General features: G+C 36.5%; 1 protein-coding gene across 2 annotated transcripts in view; it reads right to left on the bottom strand.

The window, feature by feature from the left end:
• The window catches only part of SEC24D (SEC24 homolog D, COPII coat complex component), a 62,813-nt gene that overhangs the window by 31,395 nt on the left and 8,282 nt on the right, over positions 1-23,136 (bottom strand). Inside the window, exons 4-8 of one of the 2 annotated variants that reach the window (XM_081959568.1) lie at positions 18,150-18,274; positions 15,340-15,603; positions 12,483-12,604; positions 11,189-11,300; positions 9,984-10,111 (exon numbers count right to left, since the gene is read on the bottom strand). In XM_081959568.1, the coding sequence (XP_081815694.1) occupies positions 9,984-10,111; positions 11,189-11,300; positions 12,483-12,604; positions 15,340-15,603; positions 18,150-18,274 (751 nt within the window). The remainder of the gene's footprint in view (positions 1-9,983; positions 10,112-11,188; positions 11,301-12,482; positions 12,605-15,339; positions 15,604-18,149; positions 18,275-23,136) is intronic. The other variant, XM_081959569.1, reaches the window with a different exon arrangement.

Below are 23,136 nucleotides of genomic sequence, written 5' to 3'. Positions count from 1 at the left end.
GAGTCCTGGAAAATAAGTATTTAGTTTCTGCTGAACGCACCATATTTGCTAATTTCCAAGAATGAAAGAGGAGAAAAGGAAAACTTTTATGTGCTTCATTGATCCATTCTAGAAATCATTCTAGTGTTATTTTTAGACTACGAAGCTTTAAAATTCTACAATCATATTCTCCTTTGTTCCTTGTTAGTGAAAAGAGGTCAGTAATATGATTTATGGAAGATGATTAAGATTTATCCAAGTCAAGCTGACAAGTTAACTAAGAAGTGATGGAAAACCTGTGATTTACTGCCAAGCTCCAATGAGGAACCTGAGAGTGACATGTTGTGAATCTGCATTTTCTGCCCAGCAAAAAAGAGCAGATGCAATTATATTTTGCCCTCACTGAAAATGTAAATACAATTATTTTTACTAATAACAATGCCAATTTAGTGACATAACAGAATAACAAGAGTTGGAAGGGGCCTTAGAGATCTTCTAGTCCAACACCCTGCTCAAGTAGGAGATCCTGCATCATTTCAGACAAATGGTTAGTTCATGCACATTATAAATTTCTATGGTAAGATGACACTTAATAGAGCATCAAGACAAGCTAGGGACTGCATGAGACTTGTGGAATGCCCAGTCCTGCCTTAACAGGAGGGAATCAATATTCTTAAAAATCATTGCTTTTTTAAAAAGTATCACTTCTACAGGATCAATTTAAGTTTTATAGAAATTTATTAAAATGGCTTTTTTAAGCCGAACTATTGAAGTAGCTAGAGTTAATTTAAATTTTTAAGGTACAATATATACAGTATATAAAATAATTGAGATAGTTTTTGTTTATTAAAACAACATTGTCATGATTTCTGAAAAATCAAAACATTCAATTTTATTCAAACTCAATGAACTCTACTTTAGAAATTGCATCACGTCCCTTAAGGTTATAAGTCAAAGTTTGCACTGTGCCATGTTCTTGAATTCATAACGATTATGATTACTGAATTTTGGCAACTAGAGAATGATATGCTGCTCCCATTTCCACAGAAAGAAGCCAAGTTTTCTTCTGTTGACAGTTGCTACGAGGCAATCAATACAGTTTCTTGCCAAGTCACTTGGAAATTCACCACAGCAAACTATCCAGATCCATGACATGCCTGGTACAGACTATCCAAATTTAAGTGTCTATTTGACAGTCCTTTAAAACTGCTTGCCAGAGTTAGAAGATGGCTAATCTCATTGTTTCCGGTGCTTAAACTATAGTCTTGTATCTCCTTGTGGGTACCTCTGTGTGTGATCTCCCATTTTCTCCCTTTCCAGAATGGTTCCCAGAAACCAGTCTGCTCACCAGTTCCATGGTCTTGGCTGAGGCTATTGGCTCCACTTTTGCAGAGCCAATTTTAGTTTGTCATACTTCCATCAGAAGTCTGCACTGTTCATCTAAAATCTAAGGCTAAGGTCACTAACAACGTGACAATAAGGATGCGGGGTTGGATCCACCACATGGAAATAGGAACTGACAGTATAATATTGATCGTCCTTTCCCTAGAACGGTCTGCCTATTATCCCACACTGTGTCAACTCTGACCCATAATAACAGTGATCTATCTACTTCCCCCAGTTACATGGAAACTATCTCACAATGCTCCACAATTGCTATTGTAATTCTCAATAATATTAATTCTTCTTGCCAACCAAATCTAGCCTACCCAAAAAAACTCCCATTGTCTAACATATTTAGGACAAAACAAAACCCATTTAAAACTAGGTATTTCTACTCCATGTATTTAACTTGTAATTTTTTTTCCAGTGGGAAATTTGCTAGTTCCCTGCCAGTTCCCACTGAAAAAAGTTAAAAACGGTTGCACACCTCCAACTGCAACCATATTTTTTTACTATAGCCACATTTTTGAAGAGACTTTTAAAAGTCAAGCATCCGCTCAAATTTTCTACAATCCGGATTGGTAATTCTAAAAACTATTAGAGAATTACAAAATATATTAATTTACTATAGAGCACTTATTGAAATAATCTATTTTTTCTAGATACTGCAAAGATTAAAAAGACGGAGAAGACAGGGAAACTTCTAAACTATAAAAAGAAATCATCTATCCAAGGTAATAATAACAAGCAAATTTAATGTTAAACAAAGATCATCTGGTTTATCCAACTCCGGCTATTATTAATACATTCCAAAAAGCAACGTGCAAAGTGCTTGGACAAACATGTTAGCTGTTGGCTTTTGTTTCTATGATCTGTTGCTAAAGCAATAATTTGCTAAAAATATATTCTGTCAAACAATTACATTGCTTTAAGCAGAGGAGAGGGGAGGGGAGGGGAGCAGAGGAGAGGAGAGGGGAAGGGAGGGAAAGGCAAGGGAGAAGAGGGGAGAGGAGAGGAGAGGAGGAAAAAAGGGAAAGGATAGGGGAAAGGAGACAGGAAGGAAAAGAAAGGAGGGGAAAGGTAAGAGGAAAAGAAAGAAGAAAGGAACTTGTGAATATTCCTCACAGATCACAGAAAAGAAAAACAGCTTGAATTGCCAAAATGGAGAAGAAATCAACAGGGACAAAACAGTGAAATATAAAATTACAAACTTCAATTTCTCCCTAGAATTCTATACATTATTTCTACCCAACTCAAGGAAGAGTCTCTGCATGCCTGGCTGCATGAATTTATAATGGTACTTGATGACTGTTAGATCACATGTATCTCTTAATGTGTATTCTATTGTCTTATGTTTGCTTTGCATTGCCAATGAAATGGATGATTTGCAATTTATCCTGAACAACTGAGAGTCAGTGCAACTGCTAAATACTAAAGGTTTTGATTACTATTTCATGGCTCTGTTGGTATAATATGTTTAAGCTAATCAGCCATTATCCTGGTGGCAGTTCCTTCTTAGTGGGTTCTAGTAACAAAACAATTTTGATAACTGCTTTGAAACCTGTTGTTTTGGGGAATAGAATGCTCACTTATTTCCCCCATGCCTATGCAGGTATCCTAAAGCCATTGTCCCAGGTGAGGTTTATTGCATCAGTAGTCAAACAGGCAGCAGAGGCAGGCAGCTTTGACAATGCAGTCAACCAACAGGAAAAAGGTGTGTTTATTGGCTACCAGGAGTCTATAGAATATTCTGTAATGGACAGCTTCATATTTTTTTTCAGTTTCCCCTGCTCTTTATAAACTGCCCTATGGTTTCTAGTTAAGCAACATTTAGTTTATTTACAGTGACATACATAAATTGCATCCAATCCTCAGTCTGCTTTTCCTAGTCGAAGGCTGTATTTCTCAGCTCTTACTTTCCTTTGTTTAAGACACGAATTATAGGTAACCCCAAAAAATAAATCTTAATGCTTTCTATAATGCTGCAGTACAGATCTCCAATCATCTCTAGTGGTATTTGAGCAGCATTCTTACCTAATAAATAATATACATAAACTGGTTTCTACAATGTGTAGAGTTTCAGATCATTCTGTTCTAGAATTCACTTGAGAACAATAACTGTTCTAGCGGGTGGAGGTATAACTCGGTCTTGGAATTTCTGTCAGTTGGTTACCTTATCTCACAAGCATCTCTAGAAGTTCTTGTGGATTAGGCACAAATGTCTTCTATCCCTCAGAATAATCTCATCCACTTATCGTCGAAAAGTTTATTTTTATAATTCCATTCTTTTTATTCTTGTTCATTGCCTATAGTTCTGGTTTTTAAACCTGCTGGTACTTGCAATCCATAGATACATGAAAAATACAGCCCATGACAACTAAATAATTACAACCTCCTATATCAAAAACATCAGATCTAATTATCTTCCAGGTTCTATCTAGCATTGTTATAATTATCACATTTTTCTTCTGGTGAGAAAGTTAGTTTTGTGGGAAAAAACAAAACCTACTATAATCTGTTCAAAATTTTGACTCATCTATGGCCAAAAAGAGATATTCTTGCCCATTCTGTGCATTTGGAGCTGCCTAAATGACCCCCCCCCCCCAGTACTTCTTATTGCATCTCAGCTGGAATAACAACTCTGTTACCATAGAGAATTAGTCCCTGTGATACCATAAATCTTCTTTCTTCAAAGGAACAGTAATAGATTGAGTGTGGTAGGCAAGATGTTTGCATGTGACAGCCAACTAATGTGTATAAAGTTGAACATTGTTTACAGTCTTGGATAAGAAGCAATAATGTGTGTACACACTGAAGAGATCTATTAGAAACATGTTAAAGCCTACAATATTTTTTATGCTTAGTACCTTTCCACTTCTTCTAAAGCAGTGTTTTTCAAACTTTCCACAATCATAGATTACTAAATAAAACTTTAACAAATGTGAGACTATCCAATTAAACTAACATCTCCATCCTACATGTTTATTTTTAAAAGCATTAAAATTCCTGTTTGTTTTCCTTACAGCAAATAATATAACTATGTAAATGACAATTATTTGTGCATGCCTACCCATATCATTTCATTTCAAAAGGTCTTTTAAATATTTCTTAGAAAAAACACATTTATTTAACAATTGTGGTCAGTACTGGATAAATAAATAAGGTCTGATCTAACAGCTGATTGGTGATGAATGGAAAGAAAAGCAGCTAAAATACTGAGTAGGCACTGAGCAATTAAAGTAAGGAGACTCCAGTTCTAAATTTTGGTGGACTCTGAGGATTATCAGTTGCCAGTCAGAATGGAATGGAATGGAATAGAATAGAATAGGAATTCTTTGTTGGCCATGTGTGATTGGACACACAAGGAATTTGTCTTTGGTGCATTTGCTCTCAGAGTACATACAGAAAAATAAAATATATTCATCAAGAATCATAAGATACAACACTTAGTGATAGTCATAGGATACTAATAAGCAATCAAATCATACTAGGAAACAACAAAAACAATACAAGTTGTAAAGATACAAGCAACATGGATATAGCCATAAGTGGGAAGAGATAGGTATTAGTAAGGATGAGAAGAAGAATAGTAATATAGTCTTAGTAGATAATTTTGACAGTGTTGTGGGAAATAGTTATTTGCAGAGTGATGGCATTCGGGGAAAAAAACTGTTCTTGTGTCTTGTTGTTCTGGTGTGCAGAGCTGTATAGCGTCGTTTTGAGGGTAGGTTGAAACAATTTATGTCCAGGATGTGAGGGTTCTGTAGATATTTTCACAGCCCTCTTTTTGACTCGTGCAGTATACAGGTCCTCAATGGAAGGCAGGTTGATAGCAATTGTTTTTTCTGCAATTCTAATTATCTGCTTAAGTCTGTGTCTGTCTTGTTTGGTTGCAGAGCCAAACCAGACAATTATAGAGGTGCAGATAAGAGACTCAATAATTCCTCTGTAGAACACAGCTCTCTGGGCAGTTTGAGCTTTCTGAGTTGGTGCAGAAAGAACATTATTTGTTGTGATTTTCTGATGACGATTTTGATGTTAGGTGTCCATTTTAAGTCTTGAGATATGATAGAACCTAGAAACTTGAAGGACTCTACTGTTGATACTGTGTTGTCTAGTATTGTAAGAGGTGGTTGAATAGGAGGATTTCTCCTAAAAACTACCACCATTTCTACAGTTTTGAGTGTATTTAGTTCAAGATTGTTCTAGTTGTTCAATCTCCTGTCTATATGCAGATTCATCGTTGTCTCCAATGAGACCAATCACTGTTGTATCATCTGCAAACCTCAGTACTTTAACAGAGGGATCTTTTGAGATGCAGTCATTGGTACAGAGAGACAGGAGAAGTGGAGAGAACACACAGACTTGGGGGGCTCCTGTGCTAATTGTACAGGTATCAGATGTGATTTTGCCTAGCTTCACATGTGCTTCCTGTGTTAGGAAACTTATGACCCATTTACAAGTATGGTCAGGTACAGCTAGCTGAGTTAGTTTAGTTAGAAGAATATCTGGAATGATGATATTGAATGCTGAGCTGAAGTCTACAAAGAGGATCCTTGCATAGGTCTTTGGAGATTCAAGATGTTGTAGGATGTAGTGCAGAGTCATATTAACAGCATCATCTGTCAATCTATTTTCTCGGTAGGCAAATTGTAGGGGGTCTAACAGCGGATCCGTGATGGTTTTCATATGGGCCAGCACTAGCCTTTCAAATATATTCATAATAACAGATGTCAGAGCAACTGGTCTGAAGTCATTCAGTTCCTTGATAGAGGGTTTCTTTGGCACTGGGATGATAGTAGAGCATTTGAAGCAAGAAGGAACATAGCACATCTCTAGAGATTTATTGAAGATGTGGGTGAAGATGGGGGCCAGTTGGTCTTACTTACTGAAATTTAATGTTTTAAGATTGAATGTTTTGCCTGGATGGTATTAATTGTGAAGGTTGTTTTTAATCATTAGATGTTTCTACATTTTATTACTACACAGTCCAAACTTCTACAAAGTTACCTGGAAAAGGTGGTCTGTATATTGTGGATACTATTCCAGTCCATTAAGATACTTTGAGAATTTTTTATACACTGTAATATATTTTCTAAGAGTTTGGGCATATTATACATCTGGATCTCGGACTATTCTGAAACTATTGGCATCAACATCCTTTCATGATCCTGAAGCAAAACTCTGCCTTTTCTATATTTGCTACAATCAGCAGTCACAACAGTATAGTGTATCACTGACATCACTAAATGTGAACACCAGGGTTTCAGTTGGTGGTTTGATACTCCTGAAAAATATTCTTTAAAAAAAGATTTAAAATAAAAGATAAAGGAGATACAGAGTAATACTTGTTAGATATCAAAATCAGTTACAATGGTTTACACCAAAGTCCTCTGTTCCAGCAGGAACAGAGATTCAACCTGATTGGTCGAAGGGTCTGACAGCTCCCTATAAAAGGGCTGCTGTCACACTCAACCTTCGCTGGATTGTTCATACTTGTTCTGTTACAATAAAGAGCTGTTGCTGCCTAAGCCTGAGTGTGCTTTTCCTTTACCCGATCTAACACTACTCAACATGGGATAGGTTTTATCAATGGTTAGACATAACAGGTTATTATTACTATATCTATTGTTTTTGGGGTAAAATGAAATGCCTGGACAATACACTGTTTTCAAAATATTCATATATAAATAAAAATTTATTTTTTTATTTATTTTATTGTATTTATAGACCGCCCCCTCTCCCTGAAGGGACTTGGGGCGGTGTACAGACAGCAGCTAAAAAACCATATACACAGTAAAAAATATTAGATACCCCTTAAAAACAGATTAAATATAGAGCAAATATTTATTTAAAAAATATTTTAAAGGACACAAGACCTCTATCAATTCATAGAATAAAGGTAGTGCTATTCCGAGCCCAAAAAATACCTTTGGTGAACTACAGATTTGAGAAAGTGAATTTCTAAAATAAGATCCACTGTGGTTGTTTCTGGACTCATTCCAGATCAATTTATGGGATTCCAAGATACCTGAACTCTTGGAAGTAAGAGTCCTTTCCACAACTAATAAATCTTGAGGCTTGATACCAAACTTTTTTTTTCCTACTTGGGTTTTACATCTGTATCTCTTCAATAGTTCTTTTGGATGACCTTACTATGGGTGGAGTTGTCCCATTAAGGCTCTCTTGTCTTGAATCTGACTATTGATTAAATTTGTTATCATTCGCATAGCCCCTCCAAAGGTTGAAATCGTCTGCATAAGTAACATCTGGGACAAAATCTTGTCCAAAATATCCAGAACTAATCAGTTCCTGATTTTTTTTCTTCATACACTTATAAAAACCTCAGCAATCCCTAGACTTTTATATCCTTGGATGGAAACAAGCAATACCATAGATCACATTTCCTAAGGGCAAAATATTTACAGTTTCCCAAACTACAGAGTTATATATCTTTATGTGTGGCAGCTTTGATGGTTGCCATAACATCATCTCCTAAAAAATTATTTCTGTTTAGCTTGCCTACTCCAACCTATGCTCAAATATTTATAATTAGTTTGTAAACCCAGATGTAAAAGAAAGAGCATGGTATTCACTGATTTCTTTATACACCGAAAATCTTAATATTTCAGTAAAACATTCCTTCTCTGTTTCTTCTGAATGTGAGGATGTTTTTAACGGTGACTCAACGCTTATGAGTCTTTAATGAATTTATTTCTTGCTAAATTGTGATAACTACTTTCAATATAATCCCAAAATATATAACCCTTTGGAATACATCTCACGTAACAGTGAAATGATTCTTTAGACCAATTGTGGATTATGCATGTATCTGCCTAAACTCACAAGGGTGTGAATATGAAGAATTTCTGCCAAAAAAATCCTAACTGTCTCCACTGCAATTAATGGAATAGCATATGCAATCTGGGTTTTCCTGGACTCACAACTCCTGCTCAGGCAGCAGATAGCTGCTGCGGCCGGAAGAATCTTTGCACAACTTTGTGTTATGTGCCAGTTGTGCCCATTCCTGGATTAGGAGGCCCTGCACATATTCGCTCTTATCCTGGTCAACTCTTGAATTAATGTAATGCATGGACTTGCCCTTAGTGAACTTCCAAATGCTGCAACTAGCAAAAAAATGTGACAGATGTGTACTCTTTAATCAGTGCACATTACACCTTTGTTTTCATTTATTTTATTTATTTATTTTATTTGATTTCTAGACCGCCCCCTCTCCCCGAAGGGACTCGGGGCGGTGTACAGGTACCAAATTAAAAACCATACAAATAATAATAAATATAATTAAAATCGGATTAAACTTTAAACCCCTGTACAAGTATAAAAATTAAAAACTCAGCCTTAAGACCAACCCGTAAAATTTAAAAATACAGACTGAGGTGGGAGAGCTGGAATTAGGTCATGCAGCATTACTTGTCATTATGCTTCCTGGTTCAGTTCAAGATTCTGGTAATATATGGATTTATATGATGTGGGACCAATTTATTTGAGGGATTGTTCTCTCCATTTACATCTACCCATTTCATCAAGATTGCCAGGAGAAGCAAGTTATGGATCCTGTCTATAAAACAGTGGTGGCGGGGTGGGAAGAGATGTAAGAAGTAAGTTTTTTCTTCCACGCAAGATTTCATCTCCTTGGCCATTGATCCCAACCCTCCCAGTCTTTAGGAAAACGTGGCTCTTTAGCTGTGTCTGGGGATCTGGCATTTTACACTTCACAGTTTTTGCAATATTGTGAGATACAGTGATGGATTTTGCCACTGATCATGGTTATTTTTGTAAAATGTGCATATTGATGATTTTTACACGCTTGTTTAACTTGATCTGACTGTTGTTTTTAATAGCTGTGAGCCACTCAGAATCACTTAGGTGAGATGTGTGAGCATTCAAATTGAATAAATAAAACAACATAACTCATCAAAAATCTTCATGAACATCTGCAACTACCTAAACACCTATGCATTCTCCAATGTATTAAAAATGAAATTTAAAAAACTCTAAAAATTCTATATCTTTGGAGTAAAGATATAGAACTTTCATACCATTCTAATAATATAGACTTTTCTACAAATGACATCGGTATTGTAGTATTTCACATATGTAAGATTATGCTGAATATTAATCAGCTAAATAAAAACTTAACGGTTGGTAAAACAGCTCTTTGAATACATGCCAGATTGATCAGATTATTCAAAAGAACCAAGAACTACACATAAGAGAAGTAACTATTATGGATGTTCACACACACACACACACACACACACACACACACACACACAAAGGTTATAGATGTAAAGCTTTACATTAAAGGGTTCTATTCACACAAGCAGTAGGTTGAAATCCTGAATAGTGAATCAACTCCACAGTGATAATGGGAGAATTCATGAGATTCTCACGAACTCCTGCAGCTGCTCCATGATAATTGAACAATCACTGAACTTGACAACTGATTTTATTGATTCGTTCCTGTAATACTGATTTGCTATGAACAGATGCATTATATTCTGCTCTGCTATAAACTGATGCATAATCTTTCATGTAAAATCACTAAAAAGGTAATTTATGAAGAAATGGGGTTTTTTATAATCAGCTTTTTCACTTACCTCATTTGCTGGAATATTGGCAAAAGGCTTGATGATAGCAGCTAATGGAATTTGAGCCTGTTTTGCCAGGTCTGAAGCTGAAGGAAAGCAATAAGAGGTACATCGAATATAACGAGGACTGGAATTACCTGAATAATTCAAATAGTGACAATGTTAGATAATTAGAAACAGTTATGTTTTGACCTTAAAATCAGAATATTCCTTCACAAAGAATGCAAAATAAATATTTTTTGACTGAGTTCAACCTAACAATAAAACCGCTTAGGTTTTGTTCTTCTCATTGAAATCCCTAGTGCTTCTCTAAAAAAAAAAACACAACCTAATAGGATGAAATTTAGAACTATGTAAGTAAAAATTCCTTTTTTCCCTCCAGTGTGGTTTCTCCTCCTTTCCAAGCCTAGTACATTTTCTCTCAATAAGTTACAGAAATTTTAGCCTTTATGGAAAAAAATAAATTACTCCTAGAAAAACCAGAAGATATCCCAGTAGATGCACAAGACACGGGAGGGGCCGGAGCACTGCCAAGGGGGGGGAGATGGGGCGACATCAAGAAAGCTCAGATCACACAAATAGTAAGAAAATCCACATGACACAAACTAACTGAAATTATTAATGAATTTACCACACTGACTATATGTTATTATGTAATATTTGAATGCTATGCAAATGTACACCATGAGTCTGGAGGGGGGGTATACCTACCGCAGTTTGCGGCTGCCACAATTTGTAACTTTCCCCATACCTTTTCCTTTTGTAAAACACCAAAAAACCAATAAAACTTTGTTTAAAAAAATAATAAGTTACAGAAATTTTTCAGTCCCACAGAGAAGATTTGAACACTCATAGGAGTGAAGAATTGCCCAAGAGTTCCTTTCCAAGATAGAAGCAACCAAGAAAATACTACGCTTTGTACCATGAAGTTTGGAATCAGTTGCAAAAATATTAAATCCCTAAAGGAATGTAAAAAAAAAAAGAATTCTCTCTCACTAAAGCTTAGTTTTTACCAAGTTATTATGCAACTACATTAAGTTATTTCCAGAAGAAGCTACATAAACATAAGTTCACCAATTAAAAAAAAAACTTTAACACATTGTACTCCTGTCATTTTGACTTCTAGATCAATTTAACAAATATTAGAGAAATTAAATATGAATATTCAAATCAATACAAATTGCGATTCAAGTTCACTGATATTATCTATTTACCTTGATCTTGGATCAGACAATCGGTTGTAACAAGAGGAGGGACTTGACCTCTGATATTGGTAGCATAGGTCTGACCTCCTCTGGAAACTTTATCATTTTCAATTACTTGAATCTTATGGATAAAAGTAAATAAACAATATAAGTATTGGAAGCAGATTTTATTTTTTTTAAATTAATGTTTACAGACATGTTACCCCAGTTCAAAAATCAAGGCAGGTTTTATAGATCAAGAAAGCAATAGGTTTTGTTGCTGCTTGGAAGAAACCTTAGAATGCAATTTCAAAAAAATGAAGAACGTTATATACTTCAAAAATTTCTTTAAGTATTATAATAGTATAGTAATTGATTCAAACTCCCACCCGTCTTTCATCCATGATACTAACATTAAAGCATATATTCAAGAACAGTTTTTGTTGTTCTCTTCAGCTCTACAAAAGTATGGGCAATCGTAGGGATTTTCTGCAGCTAATCACAAAATTACAATAAACCAAATAAAATGAGCAGTTAAATGACACCCAAAAAGTTTAACACAAGCTAAAAGAAGAAAGTTGGAACTTTGTTTTTTTTAAAGGATAATAAGAATTACGTACATTTCCACATTTAGAATGAAATAAACCAAGAAAATTCTTCTAGGTTAATGCAAAGATCCCATCTGAACATTTTAAGTGAGTGGGGAGCATGCCAACAGAACAAAATTCCATTATTTTTAATGTCTTATCTCAGAAGCAAAGGAAACTAGTAAAAATGCTTGCTGCTTTGTTTTTCATTCATATGTCTTGAAAATAAATGGGAATTATACCAACCAAATTCCAGAGAAATTTAGCAATGTTTTTTTTGTAGTCTGCCTGCATAGTTTGAATTATTTATTTATTTATTAAATTATCCCCCTGTGCTTTTTAAAATATAGTCGGTCAGTTGGTAAGTATCAACACTCAAATTACACCTGTGGTCCTAGGATAAAAAACAACAACAAGGAAACAAGAGCTTGTTGAGTAGACTATTCAAAATAATATGGAATTTTGTTTTCAGCTACTTTGTTTTTACTCTAAGCCACTGGTATCAAACTCGCTGTGTCACGTTGCCATCATGTGACATTCCGTGATGTTTTCCCCCTTCACGGAGCTTGGGTGGGCGTGGCCTGTAAGTGATACATTCAGCCTGGGGGCTGTCAGTTTGACACCCCTGTTCTAAGCACTTCAATGAAAATTCCAGGTTTAGAAGATTTGGAACATGATACATTGATACAGCTTGCATGCCACAACCAGGGAACCGAAAAGATGAAATTCTTACTCACTGGACTTGGAATGGAATCTGGATCAAGTTTTCTTTGCTGTGGTCCAGCTAATTGTGCTGGACCTGAGGGAAGACCTCCTGGATAAGACAGTTGTCCCCCTGCCATTGGAGGACCATAATTTCCTGCAAAAAAGTGTGAAAATGTAATAATCTCACCAATATTCATTACTTTATTTTATAACCTGTGTTTTCTATCTGTTTTGACTTTTGTTAAGGAGTTTTTTTAAAAAAAAGTGATAAAGCTATTCCCTGTTTAAAATCTATACCCCAAGCAAGACATGGCTATTTTCTCTCTTATCTGATGGGGAAGGATAAAGAGAGATCTCTATAAATAAAGATCTCTTGGGAATATTTCATGGGAAATGGTGAAAAACAAAGGAGAGAATGGTTTAACATATGTAAAATGAAATGCTTTCCAATATTTCTATTGTTTTCTTTTAAAACAGTGAGGAGTAGAAGTTATCCAAATATGAAGACATGGGGTAATCTTGCTGACTCTTGAATTTTCTATTTCAAAGATGTTTTCTCTCCTTTGTGCTGGTGAGTGTGTTTGCTGAATATGAATGCTACCTATCAGTAAACTATTCATCCTATGGACATCTGATTTAGATAATCCAGCAAACAAAGGTCATTTTCTTAGTGTATGATCAGCAATATTCTGATAACTGGCCATCTGCTATCTCCCTAACAATTATTTTTACTGTAATAGTGTTAAATATTATTTTAACCATGGGTGGGTTCCGGCAGGCATTACTGCCACCAAACCATTACTGGTTCGGCTGAACCAGTCTAAATTGGTAGGAACCCACTAATGATTTTAACTAATCTATATGGGGGTTCATCCTGCAACAGCAACTCTAGGTGGATCACATAGACTTAGAAGCTCAAATACACTAACTGGTAATGCATATAAATGGTGGCATTCAAAGACAGCATAAACTATTTACGGATAACAAATCCATCTCACAGATCCAATTTAAACAATTCTACACGTTCTGTGATGGTCCAGTTAGGCCTTGGATACATCTACCTATTTTTTTTTATTCCTCTTGTGCCAGGCCTATAAAAAGGTAAGGGGGAAATCATGTCTTATTTTGCATCACTCAAGCATTTTGTCTCTGGCTTCAGAACTCATAAAAGGTCCCAATGTTTCAAGGCCAAGAGGAACACATCTCAAGTAAAACAGCAATAGGGATACGTTTGATCTATAGTGCAGTCTAGTCAACATGTTAGATCTGGAGTAATTTCTGTTTTGAAGATGGAGAAGGGAGTAGCATCTAATGAAAAATGAGAGAAGCATCACCACCAGATGGATTCGTAACTGGCTGACCAACCACACTCAACGTGTAGTCCTCAATGGAACTGCATCTTCATGGAGGGAAGTATGCAGTGGAGTACCCCAAGGCTCTGTTTTGGGCCCAGTACTCTTCAACATCTTCATCAATGATTGGGATGAGGGAATAAATGGGGAACTCATCAAATTTGCAGATGACACCAAGCTGGCAGGAATAGCCAACACTCCAGAAAATAGGCTTAAGATACAGAAGGATCTTCACAAACATGAACATTGGGCACTATCTAATAAAATAAAATTCAATGGTGAAAACAGTAAGGTTCTACATTTAGGCAACAAAAATGAAATGCACAGGTACAGTATAGGTGGTACCTTGCTCAACAGTAGTAACTGTGAGAGGGATCTTGGAGTCCTAGTGGACAACCACTTAAATATGAGCCAGCAGTGTGCAGCAGCTGCCAAAAAAGCCAACACAATTCTAGGCTGCATAAACAGAGGGATAGAATCAAGATCACGTGAAGTGTTAATACCACTTTATAATGCCTTGGTAAGGCCACACTTGGAATACTGCATTCAGTTTTGGTTGCCACGATGTAGAAAAGATGTGGAGACTCTAGAAAGAGTGCAGAGAAGAGCAACAAAGATGATTAGGGGACTGGAGACTAAAACATATGAAGAACGGTTGCAGGAACTGGGTATGTCTAGTTTAATAGAAAGAAGGACTAGGTGAGACATGATAGCAGTGTTCCAATATCTCAGAGTTTGCCACAAAGAAGAAGGAGTCAAACTATTCTTCAAGGCACCTGAGTGTAGAACAAGAAGCAATGGGTGGAAACTAATCAAGGAGAGAAGCAACTTAGAACTGAGGAGAAATTTCCTGACAGTTAGAACAATTAATCAGTGGAACAGCTTGCCTCCAGAAGTTGTGAATGCCCCAACACTGGAAGTCTTTAAGAAGATGTTGGATAGCCATTTGTCTGAAACAGTATAGGGTTTCCTGCCTAGGCAGGGGGTTGGACTAGAAGACCTCCAAGGTCCCTTCCAACTCTGCTATTTAATTGAATTAGAATTAAGTCTTTAAGAAGATGTTGGATAGCCATTTGTCTGAAACAGTATAGGGTTTCCTGCCTAGGCAGGGGGTTGGACTAGAAGACCTCCAAGGTCCCTTCCAACTCTGCTATTTAATTGAATTAGAATTAAGTCTTTAAGAAGATGTTGGATAGCCATTTGTCTGAAACAGTATAGGGTTTCCTGCCTAGGCAGGGGGTTGGACTAGAAGACCTCCAAGGTCCCTTCCAACTCTGCTATTTAATTGAATTAGAGTTAGCTCTATAGGTCATACTGAGACAATTTCTGTTCACTATGCCACACCCACAGCAAAGAATCTATGGACAGAAAAAAAAATTAAACCTTAGAGGCTTCTCTCATTTTTCATTAGATGCTACTCCCTTCTCCATCTTCAAAACAGAAATTACAGCCTGCTAATTCTGTTGCTCAGGTGAGATGGACAGTGTAGAAATTTAACAATAAACACATGAAATAAAATGTAGGCATCTACACATACCATACTGAGGAGGAAACCCAGGACCTGGGGGTTCACCTGCAAATTGCTGTGGCAAGTTGGTGTTCAAAGGATTTGGGCCAGGGATCCCCTCCTGCCTGGCCATTGAAGGCGGTAAAGGTGGAGCGCAGTGACTATTCAAGTTAGTTGGTGGAGAAACAGGACTTGTTGGCAAAGCCATTTGATGTGGCTGAAGAGGTGGACCTTGAAAACATGATGGTAGGCCCGAAGGTCCAGACGAAGGTTGATTCTGAGCATTACTGGGACCTATACAAGAATACAATTATGAAGTATGCATCTAAAACTCAAAACTGTCATGCCGTCACATCTGAGTAATTTAGTCTTCTAGACATTTATATAATACATATTTTTGTTAATGATATATTACTTTGAAATTACAATGAATTACATACATGTTTAATTATATTTAAAGTCTGCACAGAGGCACAAGTGCACCTCAATTCAAACTAGAGTCCTGGTGATTTCATGGACATATTTATATAGTACTGTTGGCAACAATAAAGAAGTGGTTTGCCATTACTTTCTTCTGGTTTTTTTTTTCATCCTGTCTAGATCCGTGATGGCGAACCTATGACACACATGCCACAGGTGGCACACCGAGCCATTTGTCAGGGCACGTGAGGCGTTGCCCTGTCAGCTGGCCAGCACGCTTCTGCCTTCTTTTGAGGCCATTTTTCACCCTCCTGAAGCTTCCTTGAAGCGTCCAGAGCGTGAAAAACTGGCCCTACAGGCAAACTGGAAGTTCGGGAACATACTTCCAGTTTGCTCTTAGGGCCGGTTTTAGCCCTTCAGAGCCTTCAGGGGCCTTCAGCCTTCCCTGAAGGCTCTGGAGGGCAAAAAATGTACTTCTGGTTTGCCCGTAGGGGCAGTTTTTTGTGCTCTGGAGGCTTCAGGGAAGTTCCTGAAGCCTCCAGAGGGCCTCTGGGGGGGGAGGTTGTTTTTGCCCTCCCCAGGCTCCTATAAAGCCTCTGGCCAAAAACGGGGGGAGCGTTGGTCGTGTGCGCATGCACACTTGGGTCATGTGCATAGCATTATGGGTGTGGCATGCCCACGCACAACCCCCCTGTGCTCCCGCCGCTTTTGGCATGCAAGCCAAAAATGGTTCGCCATCACTGGTCTAGATCCACTAGAAGCTATTCAATTATGACTATTTTGTTTTAAAAAGTTAATCTGCTCCAGACATGATTGGGACTAAATCCAATCCATCAATAATTGTTAGATTTTAAACCAAAATTACCCCACAAGCATAGCTATAAGGAGATTTACCTAAATTCATTGTAGAAATTTAATAAATAAATAAATTTTACCGAAATTACTTAGATCACATTCCTAGAAGTTATTATTTCATTCCATTTCATGGTAAAAAGAAGCATACTTTGGAATATTTAAATACTATGATACAGATGAAAGAAGGCAGCTACAAAGATTTTCAATCAATACTTCTACTACCTATTGAAAACAGAGGATCTGAGGATCCTTTGCTGAAACATTAAACCTAATCCATAACTGTTCCATGGCATATATAATATTCCAGGGATCATGTGTGAATACATACAGCTTCCAAATTACACAGGACCCCTAGAATAAGCTGATTTTCAACATGTCAAATTGTACACTGTACAATATGTGTGAGCAAATATTTTGTAGATGGTTGCCATTCTTACATTCTCTTTGATAAGGTTGAAATTGTTTGCTTCTTTACACATAAAAGAAAACAGAGGGAAGATATTTTTCTAGTATTATTAACTTTATGAAGTTTGTAAAAATGAGCATCCTTCTATCCAATGAATAAATAACTCTGATTTTGACAAAGTTGCTTAAAATAGATTTACAACTGGTTAAAATTTGCATTAGGAATCTTGTATCAAACATTATGAAGGTAACTTTAAAAGCCATGATACCTGGCTTTAAAAGCCAGGTATTTATTCATTTATTCATATTACACATCCCATTAGTACTGGGAATTGATATTATTTGGAAGCATCCAATAAGCTTTCGAACTATCAGATCTTTGCCTTCACCAAAAATATGTTTAAATGAACAGTAGAATAGATCATCTTAATTCTTTTAAGTATTTTTAAGACAGGAAAAGTTATCATCCCAGAAAAACTATATTGACTTAACCATACTATATGGTTTGTCTCTCTAAGTATTTTCATATCACCTGTAGATGACATATATATGATAACCAGTTGATGTAAAATCTGTGCAATGTAAAATGCTCATTTCCAGGCTTCTGATCACAAATTCCCTGTGCTATTATACACTCATCCCATCCCCTTGCTCTACTACTTTTTGTGATGGTGCAGGAATCTCCAATTGAAAGCCTTTAATATAAGCAAAAATCCACTTGTAACAATTGGACCAATGGTTAGATTTAATTAACTTTGTTTCTATCCAATTCAATCTGGATCTAACCACTGAGATCTATGGAACTCCATGGAATTAATGTTTCTATGCTAGGCTTATTTAAATCCAATTCATATTAAAACAAACCAATGCATAGAGAGTACCTACCCAGTGATTTGCAAAGTTGATTATTGGCAATTTATAAAGGGATAGATAGATTATGGATACTTATAATGAAATAGGGTCATCATTCACTGAAATGCTAATATATAATGTTTTAGATATGTATAAATATGAATAAATACATATGTAATATATATTCTTTTTAAAAGATTTTTTTTTATTTTGACTTTCTGCCTTTATTTTTCCTCCTTTTTGTTTTTATACTGAATAAAATAAAAATAAAATAAAATAAAAACTTTCATGGATTATGCAATTCATACCATAACTACTTATCTGCATGTTGCCAAGCTGATTTGTCAGCTGTACTGCAGGCAGAGGTGGGTTGTTAGGACCAGACTGTAAAGAATGATGGTAGGAAGGATAAGAAGCTGGGGGACCTGGCAATCTGAAAATAAAAAATAACATTATAGAAAGTCAGGAAATCACAATACAGTACATTATTTTGCTCATAAAACGTATCAGCCAAGATGCACATGAATCATTTCTATAGACTCTGCAGAGAAAATACCATACATAAAATGTCTAGGAAACTAAAAAGAGGCTTTGTCTGTAGCAGGTTTACTCATCACATGCTGTACAGCAACTTCTTAATTATTATTTATAGGGGAACAATTCTAGGTGAGCCATCCTCAGATATATTATTTGTCCCTTTTATTTTATTTTTCTAGGCACTTTCAAAATAAGAGTTTTTTCCCCCCTTCTAGTAATAACAGTTTATCATTATGACTGAACCCATATAAAGTATGGTTAACCTTTACTGTGGCTTATTGGGAAACAAAATTAGATATAGCTGGGTTGTTTCAATAAAGCACCAATTGATATTAACCAGGTTTTTAAAATTTACTTAATACTAAGCTGCAGCTATTCAAATGTCAAAGTTTGACTGCTCGGCAGTAATAGAATTTAAGTCCTAAGTTCACCAAGGCTCATTCTCAGGAAAATAAAATACAGTTTATGAATACCCAGGCACAGTAAATTGTTAGAATCATTTTGCACAACTGAAATTTCTTTCCTAAAAAGGGGCTTCCATTGCGACATTATGCTTTACAAACACAATAGAGATGAGCTGAGATGATTAGAACCATTTTTATTAGGAGGCTGAATAGTTGGAAGCAGTCTTACCAAAATTCATTTCCAACCTAACCAGCCAGGAAGAGAATACTTGGAATACTTTTTTCCCATTGCAAAACACTTAAATTGAAATGGGTGCTTTGCAATTAAATCCAATCTAATGCAAATGATCTCAGTTAATATTCCCTATGAAACACAACCATGAACTACAAACATTATGAATAATTCTATATGTAAGGTTCTCTTTTTGCCTTATTCTTTCTGCTCCTTCATTTTTTTCTCATCATTTTCCTTTGCGATTCCCCCCCCCCCCCAATTTATAAAGGCAAAACATACAACCTTATGTATACAGAATGCAGTAGACTGTGCAAAGTGAAAACTATTTCACGTAAGTCAGGCACAATTTGACTAGTTTGAGGCTTGCCTAAGCCCTAATCCGTGATGGTGAACCTAGGGCATGTGTGCCACAGTGGGCACACAGAGCCCTCTCTGCTGGCACGCGCGCCATTGCCCCAGGTCAGATCACTTTTCCGTAAGCTTCTGTTTCCCTGCAAATGATGAAACAGAACTCACAAAAGAAAAAGATCTTACTTCTTGCCACACTGCTGGTGTTGGGATGCCCCACCTCCCGCCGGCCAGTTGGTCTTCGGGTCTCTGCTGGGTATGTGCACATGTCCGTGCATGCATGCGCATGTTTGCACATGTGCACACCTTTCAGATTGGGCATGTGCGCATGTGTAGTTTGGGCACTCAGTGTCTAAAAGGTTCACCATCCCTGCCCTAAGCTATAGTTTACAAACCATAACGACAAGATTTGTAGAATTTGCTAAACTAAGATCAAATAGTCACGCTGTAACTTTGCATGATGCGGAAGCCCAATATCTGAGCAATCGTGACGAACTTGCTAAACTAAGAATTTGCTAAACTAAGATCAAATAGTCACATTGTAACTTTGCATGATGCGGAAGCCCAATATCTGAGCAATCATGACGAACTTGCTAAACTAAGAATTTGCTAAACTAAGATCAAATAGTCACATTGTAACTTTGCATGATGCGGAAGCCCAATATCTGAGCAATCATGACGAACACTGTGCTTAGCAGGAATTTTACTTTCTAAAAAGTACGACTTCAGTCTAAAAATCTTTCCTTCTCTCTTTTAATCCATATTAGCAAACATGTTTTATTAAGTTATCTTAATAAAAAGGGGATTTTCTCTCCCTTCGACTTCAAATCTTGAAACAAAAATAAGTGAAATAATTAATACTGAAATACAACATAAATACTAAGCTTATTTTTCCTTCAAACTGGCTTAAAGAAAGCAAAACGTAATAGGGTCAGAGAAGAAGAATTTCAATTAGTAGGCAGCTCAATTTGAATAATTGGCCTTATTCAAAAATGATTTCTCAAAGTCATGCGTAAGTAACAACTTCTACAAAATATGACATTATTAATTCTTGCATACACTGCTCATTTAACGACTAAGAAACAAAAAGGAATTGAAATAAATTAAATCTCATCTCATGGCTCACAGACCTTCAGCTTTGATCTTTTAAGTTGGACATAAAGGTCAAAGGCGATTCTCTGCCCACAGAATATGTTCTGCATTATGGCTGCTCAAAACATATGGATTAAATTAGGCCTTGGATTCTAATTAAAATAACTGCTTGATACAATAGTAAAAGAATTAGGCTTTTCCTTTTGGTTAATCCAATTTATAGAGGCACTTCTTTATCAATATACTAGAAGTACAAAAATGATATATTTTTCAAAAAGACTATCTTACCATGTGTCCTTAGCATATGTAATACAATTAAAAAAATCTCATTTTAGTAAACTAATTGGGGAGAAGAGTCTCTGTTTTCCCCCAAAGTTCAGTAAATCAATGGGTATGTCATTATAGTGATGGAGATTACATTATTCGCATTACATTGTCATTATGCAGCTGATATCAATTGGCACAAATGTTGTATTTATATTGACTTTACCATGCATGTTAGATACATAATAATATTATACAACATAAATTCTAACACAATATGACTGTTATATTCAAATTTCATTGTATTAAAGTTTGTAAAATCAAAGTTTAGTGATACCCAATATAAGTATGCTTCCAATTGACAGAAAGTATTGGTTCCATTGTATTCTCATCGGTTAGATATTACTTCAAGTATTCTATTCCATTTGTGTCATCCTACTTTAAGACTGAGATAAACTGGCGTAAACTCTTAAAACAGTAATAATATGGTGAAAAAGTTAGACGGCAAATCCAATCTGAAAATATTGACAGAGTTGTTTATATTTAGCCTTGAGAAGAGAAGTTCTAGAACAAATACGATGGTAGACTTCTAATCGAGGAAGTCATATCATACAATACAAGTAAAAGACTTATACTCTATTGTTCCTGCATTTGGAATAATGTTTTAAAGCAGATTCCAGATGAATATTAAGAAAATCTTCATAACAATTAGGGCAGTTTTATAGTGCAATCAATTGTTAAGGGAGGTGGTAAAGGTAAAGGTTCCCTCGCACATATGTGTTAGTTGTTCCTGACTCTAGGGGGCGGTGCTCGCCTCCATTTCAAAGCCGAAGAGCCAGCCCTGTCCGAAGATATCTCCGTGATCATGTGGCTGGCATGACTAAATGCCGAAGGCACACGGAACCCTGTTACCTTCCCATCAAAGGTGGTTCCTATTTTTCTTCTTGTATTTTTACAAGCTTTTGAATTGCTAGGTTGGCAGAAGCTTGGACAAGTAATGGGAGCTCACTCCATTACACAGTGCTAGGGATTCGAACCACCGAGCTGGCAACCTTTCTGATCAACAAGCTCAGCATCTTAGCCACTGAGCCACCACTCTCTTAAGGGAGATGGTAGTTTCCTCTATATGCTGAACCAGCGATGAATTACCCTTTGGGGGTGCTTCTTTAAGTTGGAATTCTGCACAGAGAATAGTTTGGTTCCTTCCATGCTGCTTACACAGCATATGAGAAATAGAGCTTTTGCCAGACCAAAGAGCATGTAAAATTGTGCAAGATCATACTGCCAAAGGAAGATAGATGCTGCTTACATCACATCATGGACTGAGCACGGCCTGCTGAATTTACAAAACAGGTTTCTGATAAATATTAACAAAATGCTTTCAGGAATGGATGTATCATAGAACTATTTCATAGAAGTATTTTTGGATCTACGGGGCAAAAACACAAAGCAACCACCAGCCCTTTTAAGGCTTAGTGTACCTAAGACCTAGTTACTTGCGGGATCGCATCCTGCCCCATACATCCCTATGACCAATCCGCTCACAGAGAGGGACTGCTCCGGGTGCCATCCGCTAAACAGTGTCGGGGGGCGACACCCAGGAGCAGGGCCTTCTCTGTGATGGGCCCAGCCCTGTGGAATGACCTCCCCCCTGACATCAGGATTACTTCCGATCTCCGCTCCTTCCATGTAAAGCTCAAGACCCACCTCTTTCAATTATATGGCCTGGCTCAACCGTAGTTTATCCTATTCCTCCTGACAATCCTTTTTAAATTGTATTATTTTGGGGTATTTTTTAATGGCTAATTTTTATTATTATTAATGTAATGTATATTTAATTATCACCTCCTCCATGCATGTATGTATATGTATGTATATGTGTGTATCTATATGTTTATATGTATGTATGTATATTTTTATTGTACGCCGCCCCGAGTCCCTTGCGGAGAGGGAGCGCCTAATAAATTAAATTATTATTATTATTATTATTATTATTATTATTATTATTATTATTATTATTATTATTATTATTATTATTATTATTATTATTATTATTACCCTACTCTGCAGCCCAACCACCCCATAATTTTCTGAACATGTATGTCTCTGCACAAAAGGCATTTCTGGAAGGACAGCTGGCATAAACCAAAACTCTAATGAAGACGCATCCTGGAGCTTCTAAGCCTGCTTCATGTCACATGAGCAAAGAATTTCATCAAAGGCTCCGCCCAGCCCTCAAAAACATAAAAAATATCCCTAACATCTGTGGAGATTCTCAGTTATTCAGGTTCATGTTTGTCCCAAAGGTGCTTTTTCAAGAGGCAAGTGGACTTTCTTGTTTTTCTTTGAAGATGTTTGCCTTCTCATCCAAGAAGCTTCGTCAGTTCAGTGCTGAAAAAGCTTCTTGGATGAGAA

This window comes from Natrix helvetica, assembly GCF_964273705.1.
Source record: "Natrix helvetica genome assembly, chromosome: 7".
NCBI classification, from domain to species: Eukaryota; Metazoa; Chordata; class Lepidosauria; order Squamata; family Natricidae; genus Natrix; species Natrix helvetica.
This window is presented reverse-complemented; position numbering and strand designations above follow the sequence as displayed.